Below are 17,714 nucleotides of genomic sequence, written 5' to 3' on the forward strand. Positions count from 1 at the left end.
ATGGTGGAAACAACAACACTCTTTTTGAGTATTTTGTATTGATCATGGGTCAGACAAAGCAAGAACTTGTGTCCACCATTTTTCACTGTTTTGTGACATGTCATAAATTAAACTGACCCCTAGTGGGATCCTGACCTCCACTAGGGGTCGCCAAAGCTTCATGGGAGGTAGCAAGGCCTTCTTGATTTCAAGGGGTGTTAAAAAAACAATGTATGTTCAATATTGTCCAATGTATGTATGTATATGTATATGTATACTCACTGGCCACTTTATTAGGTACACCTTGCTAGTGCCGAGTTGAGTCCCCTTGTTTTTTTTTTTTGCTTTCAAAACTGCGTTAATTCTTGGTGTCATAGATTTCAGCAAGGTGCTGGAAACATTCCTCTGAGATTTGGGTCCATATTGACATGATAGCGTCACGCGATTGCTGCGAATTTGTCAGCTGCACATCCATGATGTGAATCTCCCATTCCACCACATCCCAAGAGAGATGGTTCTGCCCAGTAGATCAGCAGTTTCTGAAACACTCAGACCAGCCCGCCTGGCACCAACAACCATGCTACATTCAAAGTCACTTAAATCACCTTTCTACCCCATTCTGAGGCCCGGTTTGTTTTTATATATGTTATATATGTTGTTTATATATATATATATATATATATATATATATATATATATATATATATATATATAATCTCACAGGATAAGAGCACAATGATATACAGAGTGTAAAGAAAATGAGACTCGTGACAGAGGAGATGGATAAACCAGTTCTTTATTAGCGCTTTAACAGGGATGTACAGTTAACAGCTGGGGAAAAGGACAGAGCTGCGTTACTTGAAGTCAATACAATTATGTTCCACTTCCACTCTCATGCATATTCAGGAATTAGCAGGTGGACAAGATGAGAAAATTCGCATGGACTTTTCTTGAGGCTCGCCAGCTTCTTGTCGGAGTGTTTAACAGAGTGAGGAGTTGTTAGGAGCTATAGATTATAGTTTAAGGGCACACAGCTGGAGTTAAGTGGAGGAGGTATTAGTAAGAGGAAAGGACGGACTCAACAAAGTTCAATTTGTTGTGCTACTAGCAGCAGTAACAGTAAGTGTGGTTGTGTAAACAGTGAATGGCAATAAGGCAGCTGGTAACACTACAGACAGGAAGTGATGAAACACGTCATGGCACAAATTTATACTGATGTGGGTCTGGCAGGGACACAACATGCAGGGCACGCATACAGATGACAGATGTCTGGGGAGCGCACTATTTAATCCCACACAAACACAAACAAAACCGAGTATCAGCACTTCAGGATGTGGTTGGACGGACCTCATCACTGACCCACGTTTTAAACTCTGTGCCATGCAAATACAACACAATGGACCTTTATCCTAATACAACACCGGACATTACAAAGCTGAAGTCACAGGGAGCTGGTGAGTGTCAGAGGCACAGATAGGAACGTTTAGTTTACCCATGTACTCTGGAGAGGTGAACACTGTGATTTAAGCTAGATTGTCATAACTGGCTGCAAAGGAGAGCAGGGACTGCGAGAAGGAAATGAGCCAGTTGCTGCATATCTGCTTCAACGCGGTTTAGATGGAGAGATTTATTGCAGGAGAGGAGTTGTGGTAAAAATCCAGGAACAACTTTTTAAACTTACTGATTCCCCTTCAGCTGTATGCTCATTTTTATTTTCAGTTTCTGTTGTTGCTGAAAGTTTCCACAGGTTAGGAAGACTCAGGACTGTGAATCCATCTCCATCAGATGCACAAGAACACTTGAAAGAACAGTCTGACATTTTGGGAAGTACGCTACTTCCTGAGAGCTAGATGAGAAGATTGTACCACTCGGTGGGCCTCATTCAGTAATACATGCATAGAAATGTTATCACTGTGCGCACGCAAAATTGTCATCAGATTCATGACACATGCACCAGCTAATTTTGTTCTTCCTTCGTCATACATTAATGAATCAGAATAATTCAGTACTGAACAAGAAACACTTTTGTTTTTGCTCCCAGTTTCAAGTTAAAGACTTTTTCATGCAGTCAATAGATTGATTAAAGTCCACTGAGGCCCAGTGTCTGTACGGGGAAGCTAACGCCTTGCACAAAGACTAGTAACAGTAAACAGCATCCAAACATAACATAATCTGCCTACCAGCACCACTAAAGCTTACTACTATCTTGTTTGTTTAACCCATACAACAAAAAATGTATAAAAGAAAGAAAATTTGTAGTTTTATGGACGGTTACGCCAAAGTGTTTCTAGGCGGTTGCAGGCAGTAGACTTTTTCTCTTAAGGTTTTAGGAAGTGATGTAGGCAGTGCTGAGGTCACACATGGGGCTAGCAGTTTCCTATATCTGCTAATCTAAGTTAGCGAGCTTCATATTTACCAAACAGATGTGTGGTGTCAATCTTCTCATCTAACTCCTGGTAAGAAACATATTTCCCAACATGTCAAACTTTTCCTTTGAGGGAAAAAATTTATAAGAGTGCGTGGGAAGTGTGTTAAACTTCTACTCCCTGTCATTCACACACACACTGACAGGAAGCAGAGAGTGAGGCTTAACATTGCACAGAGGCATTTCATCCAGTCGCCTGCTAATCAAGCCCCTGTGATAGGCTGAGCAGTGCTTAAAATCCCCGCCCACACAGAGCTTCAACTGGTGCACTCTCTGTCCGTCACGCTCCCTTGACTGCCTGCTACTTCAAAAACGAGTCAAGCTTTCGCTTGATGTTGGCGAAGGAGTCGTCACCCAAGTAGTCAATCTGGCCCGCTTCCCAGCGCTGCTTCCTCTCCTCTGATGAAACCTTCTGAGGCGGAGGAGCGAAGGGCGGTGGGTGCTGTCTCACATCCTGGTGAAGCTTACTCTGCATGACAGACAGAGAGTGAATGAATCATTAAATGGGTCTGGAGCAATACTTTATAAGGACTGGTTTCCCTGCTTTCAGCCATGCTCGGCTGAGGGCTCCTTTCTTCCCACAATCAGGACACACACAGGCATTTCACCAGAGGAGTCAAAGTACAAATGAGACCTTTTGCAACACACTTGCAGCAGATAAGAGCTAAGTTTCTCAGATGATGAAAGTCGTCTCTCCTGACATGAAGAAGGAAAGGAGCATCCTCCTGCAGTAGATGCACACTCAATAAGTAAATACCTGTCATAGAAACACAGTGACTGTAGTGAGTAGGAAGCACGACAACAGTTGTTCATCTGCTGGGAACAAGACGTCTCCTGACTTCACTGAGGACCCAGTTCTCAGTGTCTGAACACTGGAGGTTTCAAGTTTCCACATCACACTTATGTAAGCTGCATATTAGACCACTGTGATGTCACAAAATCGCACTGTCTGCACGTCATTCTGCACAGTGAAGCTCTAACATCACAGTTAAGGAGCAAAAAGCAAAACTAGGGAGGGATTTTAAAGCTAGACTGAATTCTGAAAGACGAATTTATTAACCTTCTTCTTACAAATGAAAAACTGCATTAAGAAGCAATAAAACATGTTTTATGTCATTTACTTTAATACACTCAGGGTTTTTGCTGCTGCAGCCTACTCTGCTATGACAGGTAGCATCCATTTACTGTAACTACTTATCCTCTTAAAGGTCGCCAATTCCAGCTGACAGGCGAGAGGTGGGGCACACGGTGGACAAGTCCCCAGACTATCACAGGGCTGACACATAGAGACAGACAACCATTCACATTCACACCTATGGGCAATTTAGAGTCACTAGTTACCCTAACATGCATGTCTTTGGACTGGAGAGCCAGTAGAAAACCCACACTACCACAGGGAGAGCACTCACTACCAGTCAGGTTGCTTAAATGTGACACCTCTCTTGGCCACTGTTACAAAAGTGGCATAGTGTCCCGTTAAACTGTTTTAAAAAGTCCTTCATCTCCAGCCTAAATTAAAAAAAAAAAAAACCTTCAGTCTGAGCCAGCTCAAGACGGGCTTGTATAAACTTGTCGGTGTGACACAAAATGGCACAGCTTCAGGCCATTGGGCAAAGCTTCAGGTTTTGGCAGCGTTCCTTTTTTGACTAACGCAGAGCTATTACACTGCTACCCTGTTACAACAGGCAGCCTGGCAACTTCCTGCTACCCTGTAAAGTGCTGAACAGTTGTTGGAGCCCCGGCACCCTCCACGATTCATTGACAACAGGAAGCTATTCATGCAGTCATGACAGTACTGAGAGGACTGGAAATACCGGCAGCTACAAACAACACTTTTGGCAACAGAATGGTGCCGAGGAATGTGGAACAAATTGACTTTTTCTTGTTAGTGTCCCAACTAAAACCGGTCAGCATTTTGGAGGTTACGGGGAAGTCAGAAAAAGCTTCACTATGTGGCAATTACACCTTCACACGTTTTATATACCTGCCAGACAAAGGGACGTTTACCTGGTGTGTTTACAGGTTTCAAAAAAGTCAGATGTCGGGACATGATAAATATGTGACAGACTGAACACGTAACCACACACATTAACAGCCTTCTTTGTTTATGTTCCAGTACGTGCCTTCCCACCACAACCACACCCAGGATGGGAAACTCTTATTTCACACGCACTCATCCATCACAAAGCCCTGACGTACCTCCTCGTTCACATCCACGAAGCTGCTGCTGAAGGGTGTGTCCCCGTAGGCCTGGTGCAGTAAAGGCAGCACAGATTTGGCGTACACCTGCCACCACATGAGCAGGTAGTCTGGGTGCAGGTCGCACTGGTCGGGGGACAGGGAGTGACCTTTGACCTCGCCCCTCTGAGCGTCGTAGGAGTAGTTCCATGGCTTCACCTTGCCCAGGAAGTGCACCACCTTGGCGTTGTGACCGTATCTGTGAAAAGACAACAGCGGGAAAAGTGAATGTTAGGCAGCAGTAGAGTGTGATGATGTTTTTAATGCTTAGTTCGCATCACCATGGTTCCCTCAACAAAAACCTATGTGATTATACATTAGATTCTGGATTACTGCAGAAAATAAGCTCTGTGGCAAACAGAAGTTTATGATACTTAAACGTTTTGTTCAGCGAGATAATCTTCACAAATGACCACTTTTAGGATTTTTGATGTGTGAAAGCAGAAGTAGGAAGCTAATGTTAGGCTACAAACAAACTACACCAAGGCTGCATGACTCTGTCACCCCCACAGTGAGGCTGTAAAGCTGCGTTTGATGACTTAACCACTCGACGTATGTTCGCACCGTCCATTTAAATCCACCAAAAGTGCTTGATCTTGCTACTAATAGGCTTCACAATTATGGAGATGATCCCTGCAGAGAAGGACCTTTTTGTTAAAGAGAAAGCTCATCTTGTTTAACCAGAAACAGCCCCGAAATCTCCATTGCCAAACCCACCAAACTCCATTTAAATAAACAGTCATTTTAGCGTGTATAGAGCCAGCGTATTTTCACATCAAACTGGGTGTATGATGGATTTATCTCAACCACACCAAATTTGGAGATTGTTGGAACAGTGGAAAGATGAACCGAGATGGCTTTTCTCAGTGTCATTTTCTTTCTGCTGACTTTGAATGAAGTATATTTTACGATGATTAAATTACTGTTTATTTAAATGGAGTCTGGTGACGTTGGTGTTGATTTGGGGGCTGTTTCTGCTCAAACCATAATTATCTTTCTCTTTAACAAAAAGGTCTGTCTCTGTTGGGATTCTTTCCATAAATGTCATCAGACACTTGTATAACAATCTGAGCCTCTCAGCAGCAAAAACAAGCACTTTCGGTGGAAGAAAATTGATGGTGCAAACATATCCCAAGTGTTTACACAGAGGCCTCTTTTTCTGTGCTACTGGCTGCAGTCCTGTTGTTCAGTATTGGACCAAAAACTGTTGTTCCCATGACTCACATAAACAGAAAAACATAGGAAAATAGGGGCGAGAACTTAGCCTTTCACCAAACTCTTCGACATGAAGACACACGCAGACAAAAACTTATACAAGACAGAAAGTAAGCTACAGTAGCTCCTCTGTTTCGAGGCAGCATGTGCGTTGTCATTGCTCTGAGTTTCAGCAGCCTCTTGTAATTCAACACCTGCCGACATACAAACGAGTACACAACCTTTGAACTGACCTTGGATAAGCTTTATGCCTCCTAACACACAAGCACCATGAAGGTTAACAAGGTTAGCCATACAATCAGGGGAATAAGTCAGCTATACATGAACATATGAAGAAACCCTGGATGCAGTAAATTCGTGTACGTGTGTGTTTGTGTGTGTACTGACTGTTTGAAAGCTGGCAGGTAAGAGTAGATGGCGATACTGCTGAGGTTGTAGATGAAGGGAAGGTGTTTGGAAATATCTGCCGTCGCCCAGGTGTTAAAGTAGCTGTTGAGAACCCCCTGATCTCCACCTGCAGACATGCACACACACAAATATGCTCAGAGTGATAGTTACAGGCATAATTTTAGGTGAGAGCTGGCTTGGAGCTTTGGTTTGGTATGTTAGAACAAATAGTAATAGTTATGTCAGAGTGATTCTGCGTTTTTGCTATGAGTAACATTTCATTAACATTTACCTTATGTGACCTGTCTTCTCTAGCTGCTGAAACCCATTCATACGCTGTAGTAGTACATATCTGAATGGTTAACACCACACACACACACACATACTGTACACTTCCACTGAGTGTGTCCTGTCTGACATGTATAAATAGAAACTGAAAAGGAATGTTAACAGTGTGTAAGAGGAGGCTGCACACATTGAACGACAACATATGGTGAAGCAATTTCGCACAGACGGCATACGTATGTGACACGGTGTTAAGTGCATACAAACAGCTGGGGTGAGGTGGCGGAGTGAGGACGAGGTTAGATCAGGTCAGAGTTAAGATTAGGACATACAGTAGATACTTGGAGTGTGTGTGTCGAGAAAGAGAGGGGTTTGCAGGAACCTCTGCAGATTAATTGGTTTATTTAGCTGCTAACTTTTCTCATCAAAAATGGCTGAGGTCATACCTACAGTCGACTTGGTTCATGTTCACACAGTCCAGTAACAACCAAGGATTATAAACTAAAAGGGAATGTCGTCATTCACTCTGAAACTTGATATTACTTGAATATCATTTACTCATGTTACTATTTAAAACACTTACGCATAAACAGTCTCGTGCATGGAAAAGTAGAGCGCCTGGTCAAGTGTGTGACAGATACAGCCTTCTTCCCTGTTCCAAAACCAAAATCAAACCCTGAGAAGTGTAGGGTTAGCTAGCTAGCTACTGAAGATATAGCCTACTGAATGTATACACATGCTGCCTTTTCTTTTTAATGATTATAACAGTGAAACAAAGACCGACCCTGCTGTACAGGAACCAGTGAAGGGAAGCAGGGAAACTTTGCTGATATTCAACCAGCTCTGTGTCATCGCATTGTGTGCAGATGAACATTGGTTGACTCCCCTGGAGATCCATGCCCGTCCAGCGGTGGAGGTCCAGGTGCTGGCAGCGGCACGGAGGTGAAGCCAAACACTGTTCATCTGCACACACTGCGATGCCACACAGCTGGTTGAATATCAGCAAAGTTTCCCTTTATATTCATTGTCTTGTGTGGTGATCAGCAGTGATGTGGTGGTTCACTTTTACACTGTGATCTGTAGCCTATAGTTCGGCTTTAGCTTCTAACTATCTTTGTCTTTTTAACCTGTTGTTGCTGCTGAGTCAGTTTGACATCCTGGATATATCCTTCAAACACAGACTGTAGACCCCTCTGTCTGCTTCTCTCTGGAATCTCTGTTTCATTTTTCCAAAAATATGATCATATTCCCTCAGGGAGTGCATTTCCTCATGTCTCTTCAGATTACATTCTCACTTTCAGCCAGCCATTAAAGGAGCTATATGTAAGAAATATAAAGCAAATAGTCATAAAATCCTCCTAATATGTCACAGAGACTAAGGAATAATGTCCATATAACATACTGATCTCACTGACAACAATAGTATGGCCAGAATATTCGCATTTAAAAAAAATTTTTACGGTCCTCAAATCATGTATGTTTTGAATTTGTGTTTTGGCCTGTTGCGCCACCCACCGCCGTCTACCAGTCACACAGTCAGTAGAGTCTCAGCATCAGTTACAGTTACGACTGAGCTACAGCAGCACGGCAAGCAGCATTAGCAGTGTCCCATTACATAGCATTAGCAGCCGGCTCCTCATGAGCTGTATCCCAGCAGCAGTGTTAGCAACAGAGAAGCCGGACTTGCTCAAACGGTCCGCTTGAAAACCGAAGATCAAGGACGCGGCAACACAGCCCTGCCACGGCAGCCACCCGTGGGCAAACAAATCAGTCTCCAGCGTACCACTGTCCAGCAACCTCGAATCTGTAGGGGAGGGGGGTGGGGGCGGGCGGACACAACTCGTGGCAGTATTTTGAATTTGACTGCAGTAACCGTTTTGGCCACGTTCTTACATACAGTGCCTGTAAGGGACAGAAAAAGAAATGGATAAATACACTCTCGTCTCACCGTCAAAGCTGCCGTTTTCACTGCAGAATGTGAGCAGCTTCTCGTGCGTCTCATTGGACGGTCTGAAGACAAAAACCCCGGAGTTGAAACAGTCTGGCCAACCAGGATCTGGCGCTGCAGATAGTTCCTCTCTCTCAAAGAGTTCATCTACATTTGACAGCACCTGAATACATTAAAAAAAAATAGACAGAACAGTAGATAGATATAACATGAAAAGAAATGAAAAAATGAATGAAACATACTGTTACATGTTGTGATCACAGAACAATAAGTTGTAAGAGCAAGCAACATAAGTTGTATGTTTTCTGCTGCTGTCAGGTTTCTGTCTTACCAATGTGTCTGCGTCCAAGAACACACACTTGCTGTATTGTGTCAGAGTCCAGCAGTGCAGTTTGGTGAATGTTACCCCCAGGTCCGGACGCTTCATCAGGGCAAGATGTGCCGCATCACCGGAGTCCATAACGTCCACCACACACACTTCATCAAAAATGGAGCTTAGTACGTCTCTACGACACAGACAGTATAATTTGTGTCAGTGTGTGTGTGTGTGTTGGATATTGACATTTGACAAATTTTACCCCAAAATCAGTGATGTGCGTTACCTGCACTGATCTGCAACATGAGGTCCTATGAGTGCAACCAGTTTCCTGGTTGTGTTGTGGCTTCGTAGCGACTGGCCGAGCACCATCGCTCCCTTGGCGTAGCTGTCATTTGTGGCCAGCGTCACAAAAGCTTCGTCTGCTTGGAGAAAAACACACACATACACACACTTATCAGCCATATGATTCTCCTTTGTCAGTCCTACTTCTATTTATCTGCCTGCATAAGTCTTTTATTAGTTTAAAAAATGGTGTATTGTACATCAGATTTATCAGAATAACCAGGGCTGTTTGAAAATGATGAATTCATAGGTGTGAATAACTGCTTATAGCACTTAAGAGGGACTATTTCTGTGTGTAAAATTTAATTTTGTCAGGAAAATTTCTACAAGACAATGCATTTTGTAGTTGACAGTTCATTGCAGAACAGTAACCCAAGTTGTAATTGAAATGTGTGACATTTTTGGAACCGACACAGGGTTAGAAATGAACTCTTATGTCCACCTGCCACTGTGACCGGTGGATACCAAACTCTACCAGCCACTCAACAGATTACCATTGTGGGTTTTTTTGGCTGGTGAGTGAAGCAAATCTAGCATCCATTTGCATATTTTGCCAGCATTTGGCCCGTGGCTGGAGCTAATATCCAACCCCGAACTGGCAGCAACTGTGAGCTCACACATCAGCCTCTTCACTAATAAATAGCATAAGCAACAATTATTGTAAAAGTGTCACAACCAATAAATTACACAGTGAACTCTTTACACCTCCTCCTCCATTAAGGACAGTCAACCAGCCAAACTTTATGTTGCTCAGATAAGACAAACAAATCAACAACAGTTAAGTAAATGTACAATTTTCTCTGTTTTTATTAGCTCAAAAAATATGATCCATGCTACTCACGTGCGGCTGTTGTGGCTTGTTTTGAGCATTTGTATTTACACTTGCTATTAAAGTGAGTAAACTTCCTCTGACAGAGATGATAAAACATTTGTGTACTTTCCAACACAAATGCTGCTCAAACCATCGGTGCCTCTTAATTTGACGATACGCTATTATATTTTGCTGATCACAAACAGGAACCATCACATCCACTGTCCCATCCAGTTGACACTGTATACAAGTATATCTAGTTCCTCTGCAGGCCTCTTGTGTGAAGTTCAGTGTCTGATGAGTTGTTAGCATATCCATGGGGGCCATGCATACATTACCGACAGCAGGAGGCACACTGTGTTTACGCTTGAATGAAAGTAGGCCCAGAGCCAGCAGATAGTGTTCATTCAGCTGAATGTGTGTGTTGTCGAGGGCTTGGGGGGGTGGGGGGGGCGGGGGACCTCTGGGAATCCTGATCTGATCGGAGGGGCAGTGCTGTACAGTTGCTAGGGTCTGTTTCAAGGAACTATAAGCTGACTATCATGAGAGTGTAAGGCCTGTCTCGCCTGCGAGGCTGTACAGGAAGCATGTGTTGTGTTCCCACAGTGTTATCTGTGGCTGCATAAAGCCATGTGACCTGCACACCTCCGGGTGTGACATCATTTCAGAATCATGAGGACACAAAATTATGAGAAACACAATCTGGTAAATGACTTTTAAATGTTAGAAATGACGTTATCTGGTGTGAGTGCACCAGATTTAAAACACAATGGAGTGAATTCATGAACAAGCTGAGAAAATATGCATTTATATATATATATTGTAATGGCAAACTTATAGTTGTATGCAAAGTGAATGCATAGAGATCGTTTCCTATATGTAATTATATGTTAACATGATGCTTGCAAAACTGCAGTTCTCTCTCAGCCTATGTGCATATGGTGACTGTTATTAATCCTATATTACAGTATAGAGTATTCTTGAAATTATTTTTTACCTTTGGACCACATTATTGGGAATACACTTTAAAAAGTGCGACACTACAGGCCTTTTCTAGTATTAGGAAAAGAAAAAAACTTCAAGGCCACGCACTGCACGTCTGCACTGAGAAACAACTAGTCAAGTTAATCACACATTAACCCAGGAAGTTAATAGGGTTTTCTTTAAAAAATAAAAGCACACATGAGCTACGGAACAAAGTTTGATCAGGGAACAGTTCAAAAGCACTTTTATTACCAATTTATTTTACTTTCTCGATTTATCGTTTGGTCTAGAAAAATGTGGAGCCAAAATTCGTAAAGTTGCTTATTTTTCAGAAATCTGAAAAACTTTACTGATCCCGGGAAGAAACTGTGATTCATTATGGTCACTCTGATCGAGAATTATAAGCCGTAAAAATGTGAAGTATTACTTAAAATATCTGCATTTTACTTAAATGTATAAAACTAGTATGTAAAATTTTCATAAATCTAAAAATATTTGCAGTTTGTGACGATGTATAAAACGTGTATATACTGTTTTATAGATTTACAAATATGTTGTGCAACAATATCCAACTATAAAAAATCAGTCTCCCACACCTCTATACATACATACATTTATGTATGTATTTATGTGTGTGTGTGTGTATATATAAAATAAAGATAGAAAACAAAAATTAGACACAATAAGAATCCGTTGTAAAATATTCATGCAAGAGTAGAATAAGTAAGAATGAATTAGGTTAAATAAATGAATAAATTATGTCCAACGAACACTCTAAAACCAGCAAATATTCATATTTAAGAGTTAATTTTTGGCATTTTTCCTTAAAGGAATGACTTTACTACTTAAATCAATAGTAACAATGGTGTCTGATGAACTTTCTCACAACAGACCACTCAATTAATCAGCTAATTATTTAGAGAACAAAGAAGAACAAATATATTGGGCGGCATGGTGGTGTGGTGGTTAGCACTCTCGCCTCACAGCAAGAGGGTTGCCGGTTCGATCCCGGGCGTGGGAGCCCTTCTAGAAATATGCAACATGTGGATGCAGTATAAACTGAAATAAAATTCTTAAAACCAGCATTTACTTCACTGTTCCTCTACAATAACAGGCCTCGAGATGATGTAATAATGCAGGTGTCACCTTAAAAGATTTGTCAATTATGTATGCTTATTTGCATTCTTGACAAGACTAAGAGGAGAACATGAATTCCTCTCTCATGTCTGTGCTGTAGATGTGAAGCTACAGGCAGCAGTTGGTTTTCAGTTTTCGTGCAAAGCTAAGCTATCAGGCTACAATTACATGTACATGGAGAAATCATCAACGTTGGTCATGCAATGGACGTAATTTCCGTTTGCCTACTTTGTGACACCTTGATGTGCAATATCACAGTCTGCACTTCCACTTTGACTTCACTCTGCTTGGGCTGTGTAGTAATCACACCTCAACATTAGAGCAGCTACACTAACGTCAGCCACTATTATCGTATTAGATACACTGGAACCTGTCTCCGTGTTGGTTTTTAATTAAAAAGAAATTAAAGATTTGCTTAAGGTAATATACAAAAAGTGCACTGACAAATATGCAACAATCAATCCATTCATCTATTGATTTTCAACTATAACATGACTTGTCAACTAATTTGATGATCGATTTATCAGTTTAAGTATTTATTTATTTATTTTTTAAGAAAACAATGATTACAGCTTCTTAAATGTGAATATTTTCTGGATTCTTCACTCCACAAGTTTTGTGTTTTGGACAAACAAGACATCATCTGGGGTTTTGGGAAACACCGATCAACATATTTTCACCTTTTTCTGACATTTTATGGACAAAAAAACTCACTGATTGCCTAAGAAATAGATATTTTGTAACCTGTATTCGTCTTGACTTGTAATTTACAAGAAATGAAATATTTGCTTAAGGTAATTTACAAAAAGTGACAGCACTGACAAATAAAGCCACAACAATCAATCTATTAATCTATTAGTTGTCGACTATAACATAAATTGCCGACTAATTTGATTATTGATTGACCGCATAACGTATTTCTTTAAGAAAACAATGATTACAGTGTCTTAAATGTGAATACTTTCTGGTGTCTTTACTCCTCTATGACAGTAAACTGAACAGTTTTGGGTTGTGGACAAAACAAGACATCATCTTGGGTTTTGGGAAACACTGATCAACATATTACATACATTTTATAGACCAAATAACTTATCAATTAACAGAAGAATAGATATATTGGAACCTGGTATTCGTGTTGGCCTGTAATCTAAAATAAAATTAAAGATTTGTTGGTTTCTTTACTACTCTATGACAATTAACTGAACAGTTTTGGGTTTTGGACAAAACAAGACATCATCTTGGGTTTTGGAAAACAACGATAAACATTTTTAACCTTTTTCTGATGTTTTATAGACCAAATAACTAATCAATTAACTGATAAAATAATCAACAAATTTATTTTTTAACTTTAAAATGTCACATTTAAAAAAAATAAAAAAAACACACATTTGGGGGATCTTTATCTAAAATGTTTAAATTTAAATTCATTTTTTTATTTAAATGTAGATTTTTATGGGATACATCATTAGTTTGTTTTTTGTTTTTCTTTTTTACTCTAAAATGTTGATATGAATACAAGTATTGACATAATCAAAGCTGCTAAGAGCAAAAATCAATTCAAAATATGTATTTTTTAAGTAATATATTGTATTTTCTCTGTCTACATAATTCTCCTTTTACATAAGCATTCTTACTCAACACCAGTTGCACTCAAAGCGCTTTAACTTTGAAAACTGTAACCGGAAGTGCTGTATTTTAACATGTCAGCTTTACTTTGGTCCAAACCGCTGCAGCAACTCATCAAATCCAACACATCACAATCCTTTAAATGGCCGCAGCATATAAAATAAATGCTAGCGATTAAATATTATTGCCTCACTAACGTCTGTATATGAAAATCAATGAATATTACTGCAGGTGTTTTTTGCTGCGTTCATTAATAAATTCGCGATATTATTGGAGAGGAGGGCAGTTCGCGCAGCTCTGGTCCGGTCTGGAGTGGCCGTGTTCCGGTGTCAGTGCGGTGGTGGCTGCGGGTGTCCGCAGAGCACCCCGGTGTGTCTTACCCGTCATGATGTGATGAGGAGAGTCAAGCAGGGGCCCGGGGGTCGCGATGGGGCGGACGGAGGGTTTGCACTGCGAAGGGCAGAGTCTCAGCAGCTGGGAGCAGTCTAACACAGGAATTAAGCCCCACATTTTCCGGGTCATGTGACCAGTGACAGCTGACACGCCCCCCCCCCCCTGCGTGGAGAAATGATGCTGCGGTGTAATGCCACAATTATGAACTACTCTATTACAAGTGAAAGTGATGCATTTACACTGTGAAACTACTAACATCAAATAATATTTAAAGTACCAGAGGGAAAATACTTATGAAGCAGAACAACACTGGATTAAAATTACTGATGCATCAATGTTTATTCAATTAAATTAAATTTTATTAAAAAAGCCCAATATCTTTACATTCTCAAGGATCTTTGAAAGAAAGGAAAGATTAAATATGGGTCTATAGTTGGCTAACACCTTAGCAGAGGTTTAATTACAGCTACCTTAAAGGACTGTGGTACATAACCTGTTAATACAGACATATTAATCATGTCTAATACAGACGTGTTAACTAAAGGTTGGGATGGAGTCTACGAGACAATGTTTATGCATCACTTATGTTGGTAAATGTGGGGTGAATTTTAATTTCTTTATGTACTGATGGTTAATGCATTATAATTTATTTGTTGATCGTAATCTAAATCTGCGAAGTAACTAGTGGGCCCAAGCATTGGCGTAGATTTCAGGGGGATCCCTCAATATTCCTCCTCAATATTTAGCATGGGTGCATTTGTCATCCACAATAAAAACATGAAGGTAGCAGAAGACTTTTATTTTGATGAAATTAAAGGCATTTCCACCTTATATTGATGCATAATATTCACAAGAGTGCTGTAAATTAAGTGTCTGTCACTCAAAACTTCTGCCCCAAAACCCCCATTTCACGTGTCCTTGAATGAAACGACATCCTTGGGCTCAACTATATCTGTAATGTAGTGGAGTAAAATGGTTGTGAATGTTGCATAAAATTGAAGCTTTTGGTTTAGTAGAATTTTGAGTGCAGGACTTTTACTTGTAAGCGCAAGTAAAGGATTTTAAGACTTCTTCTACCACTGGATGCAAGGTTAATGTGTCCCTGTTCTGACCCAACCTATCAAGCACAGGTGCAGATTTCAGGGGGGATGCAGGGGACACGCCCCCCTCAGTTTTTAGAACATGTGCATTTGTCTCCACCAGTAAAAACAAAGTGAAAGATGACTTTTATTTTGACAAAGTAAGGTGCAGAAAAGGCACAAATTGGTGCATAAAAACTCAGTAACAACTCAGGACAGTAAGTGTCAGATGTCCAAAATCTCCTGGAGGAAGCACCAAACCTCCTGTTACATATGTGTCCCCCAAGATACTGAAACATAACCTACACCCTGTGAATTATAGCTGTAATGTAATGGAGTAAAATGGTCAGTATTTCCCTCTGAAATATGGTGAGTTATAGCAACATGTGGTATAAAATTGAAGCTTATGTACTTTTGATTAAGTAGAATTCTGAGTGCAGGATTTTTACTTGAATATTATTATTTTAACAAGTAAAGGATCTGAAGACTTCTTCTACTACTGGATACAAGGAAGTGAGTGTTTCCCTGTTCTGACCCAGCATATTAGGCACAGGTGTAGATTTGGGGTGGGGGGATGCCGGGGACACGTCTCCTTAAATATGTAGAACATGTGCATTTGTCTCCACCGATAAAAACATAAGTGAAAGAGGACTTTTATTTTGATGAAATGAAGACATTTCCACCGTAACTGATGCAGAGTAGGTGAAAATTGGTGCATAAAAATGTACCAGAATGCATCAAATTCAGTGTTTGATGGCTAAAATCTTCTAGCAGGGGGACTCCCAAAACCCACCGTTTCATATGACCTTCACTACACCGCTCTACTTTTTTGAGAACAACAGTGAAGGCTTCTTTACTTCATCACCTTGAGTCAACACTGCCTCTAAGTGGTCATGACTTCACACTACAACTGAGCGAAGCATCAAACGCTCAACCGACCAACATGCAGGTGGGTGTGGGGATGGTCACACCCAGCTATTATTACATCAAATAAACATAGATGAAAGACTAAGTGTGTAATGCAATAATGTTTTGTCTCTCTACTCAAAGGGCAGGTCCAGTGTATTTCATGTCAGCCTGAATATAAAACTCACATGCCCTCATGTACACTGACAGAGTTATGAGTCATGGTCATGCTCACTTGATTTTTGCTGAACCTTAAAATGCTTTTCAAGTCCTGCGTGAAGGACTCTTAAACTGAAGTTGCATCAGGAAGAGTGCAATCTTTTTACAGCCAGAGGGAGGAATTGCAATGTGTTGTATTTTAAAGTCTATGTGTGTGCTGTATGTCTACGTGGTTTTCGCTCTATCCACCTTCCTGCGCACGTGCTCTGAGTTGCCAGTGAATAATGCAGGAGACTTATCAGAAAGTCTTTACACTTCTACACCAACAACTGATCCTGGCTCAGGGTCCACAGCCCAAAACTGTGGCCCGTACGTCAACGCCTGGAGGTGGAGCGCTTGCCTGAGACCGGCCATCAGGAGGAGAGAGTAACCGGAGAGCACCTCGGAGTCACAGAGTGAAACTGGGCTGATCAGGTGTCTAAGGAAAAGAGACCTGAAGGGGAGATAGAAAGATGGAGTCCTTTATCTGTGTGGGGCAACATTCAGATTCTGTGTAACTTTGCACTGAATAGTTAGAATAATGTCTTTAGTGTGTTTGTCTGAGCCAAGAGGGAAAGATTTTGCACAGTCTTGTGTCATGGTGTTGGCTGATTATGAGACTGTGTGTGTGTTTTGGGTGGTGGTGAGGTGAGAGGAGGAGCTGCCAGGTAAAAAGAGAGAGAAGGAGGTGAGGCCAAGACAAGAAAGGAGTAAGGAAAGAGCAGAAAGTGTTGATAGAAAAGGCTGCTTTTCTACTTTGGACTGGCCCTCTCCGGACTTTGAGCTCTTCAGCCTGCACGGGACTGAATGTAAGCTCCTTACTTCTATTGTTTCCTTATATTACAGTTCAACTATTCCCAACACAGGTGAACTTGGCTGCACAATGTAAACTCTGATATACTGTAGCTGCAGAAACATGTTGCTTGGAGGTTTCCTAACTTGAACATACAGGTAAAATGTCACTGAGTGTCACAAGAAAAAAGAAATAATCTGCTGCAGCTTTAAAGCATTGATGTTTGTTGGAACAAAGAGTGACTGTTGCAGTAAAGCAGCAGTGGTGCTTTTAAGTGGGGCAGTTTAATCTAAGTGATGCAGTTGGCTCTATGCCTCAGGTTACAGCGCATTGTGTGGTAGTGAAGCAGGCTGTGCAGGCAAACACAGGCCTCATGTTTTAAACATGTTCGACAGAAATGCAAACTGTGTGCACGGGCTGTTAAAAAACGTGACAAAAAAACATTACACTAGAATCAACCCTTCTTTCTAAATGGTAATACTTTTTCTACAAAATTCAGGAAGTGGCATGATTGGTTTTTTTTTTCATTATTATTTATGTATACATTTCTATCCGTGAGATGGATTGGTTTGAAAGGATCATGGTGAAGAGAGAGCTGAACCTGAAGGTGAAGCTTTCGAGTTACTGGTCCATCTACGTCCCGCCCTCA

At 41.0% G+C, this 17,714-nt stretch overlaps 1 protein-coding gene across 2 annotated transcripts; it reads right to left on the reverse strand.

Moving 5' to 3' along the window:
- Positions 1-757: 757 nt before the first annotated feature.
- Positions 758-14,218, reverse strand: gyg1a (glycogenin 1a). 2 transcript variants are annotated; one of them, XM_033613978.1, is made up of 7 exons: positions 14,077-14,218; positions 9,080-9,218; positions 8,809-8,983; positions 8,478-8,640; positions 6,245-6,371; positions 4,604-4,841; positions 758-2,873 (listed from the first exon to the last, which is right to left on the reverse strand). In XM_033613978.1, exons 1-7 carry the CDS (start codon positions 14,216-14,218, stop codon positions 2,706-2,708), a joined length of 1,152 nt encoding a protein of 383 aa, XP_033469869.1. In that variant the 3' UTR covers positions 758-2,705. The 2 variants fall into 2 exon arrangements, with proteins under 2 accessions (XP_033469869.1, XP_033469870.1); XM_033613979.2 differs by having other exon boundaries at positions 9,080-9,215; positions 14,077-14,207.
- Between the last annotated feature and the right edge of the window lie 3,496 nt (positions 14,219-17,714).

Source organism: Epinephelus lanceolatus, chromosome 15 (genome assembly GCF_041903045.1).
Source record: "Epinephelus lanceolatus isolate andai-2023 chromosome 15, ASM4190304v1, whole genome shotgun sequence".
Lineage (NCBI taxonomy): Eukaryota > Metazoa > Chordata > Actinopteri > Perciformes > Serranidae > Epinephelus > Epinephelus lanceolatus.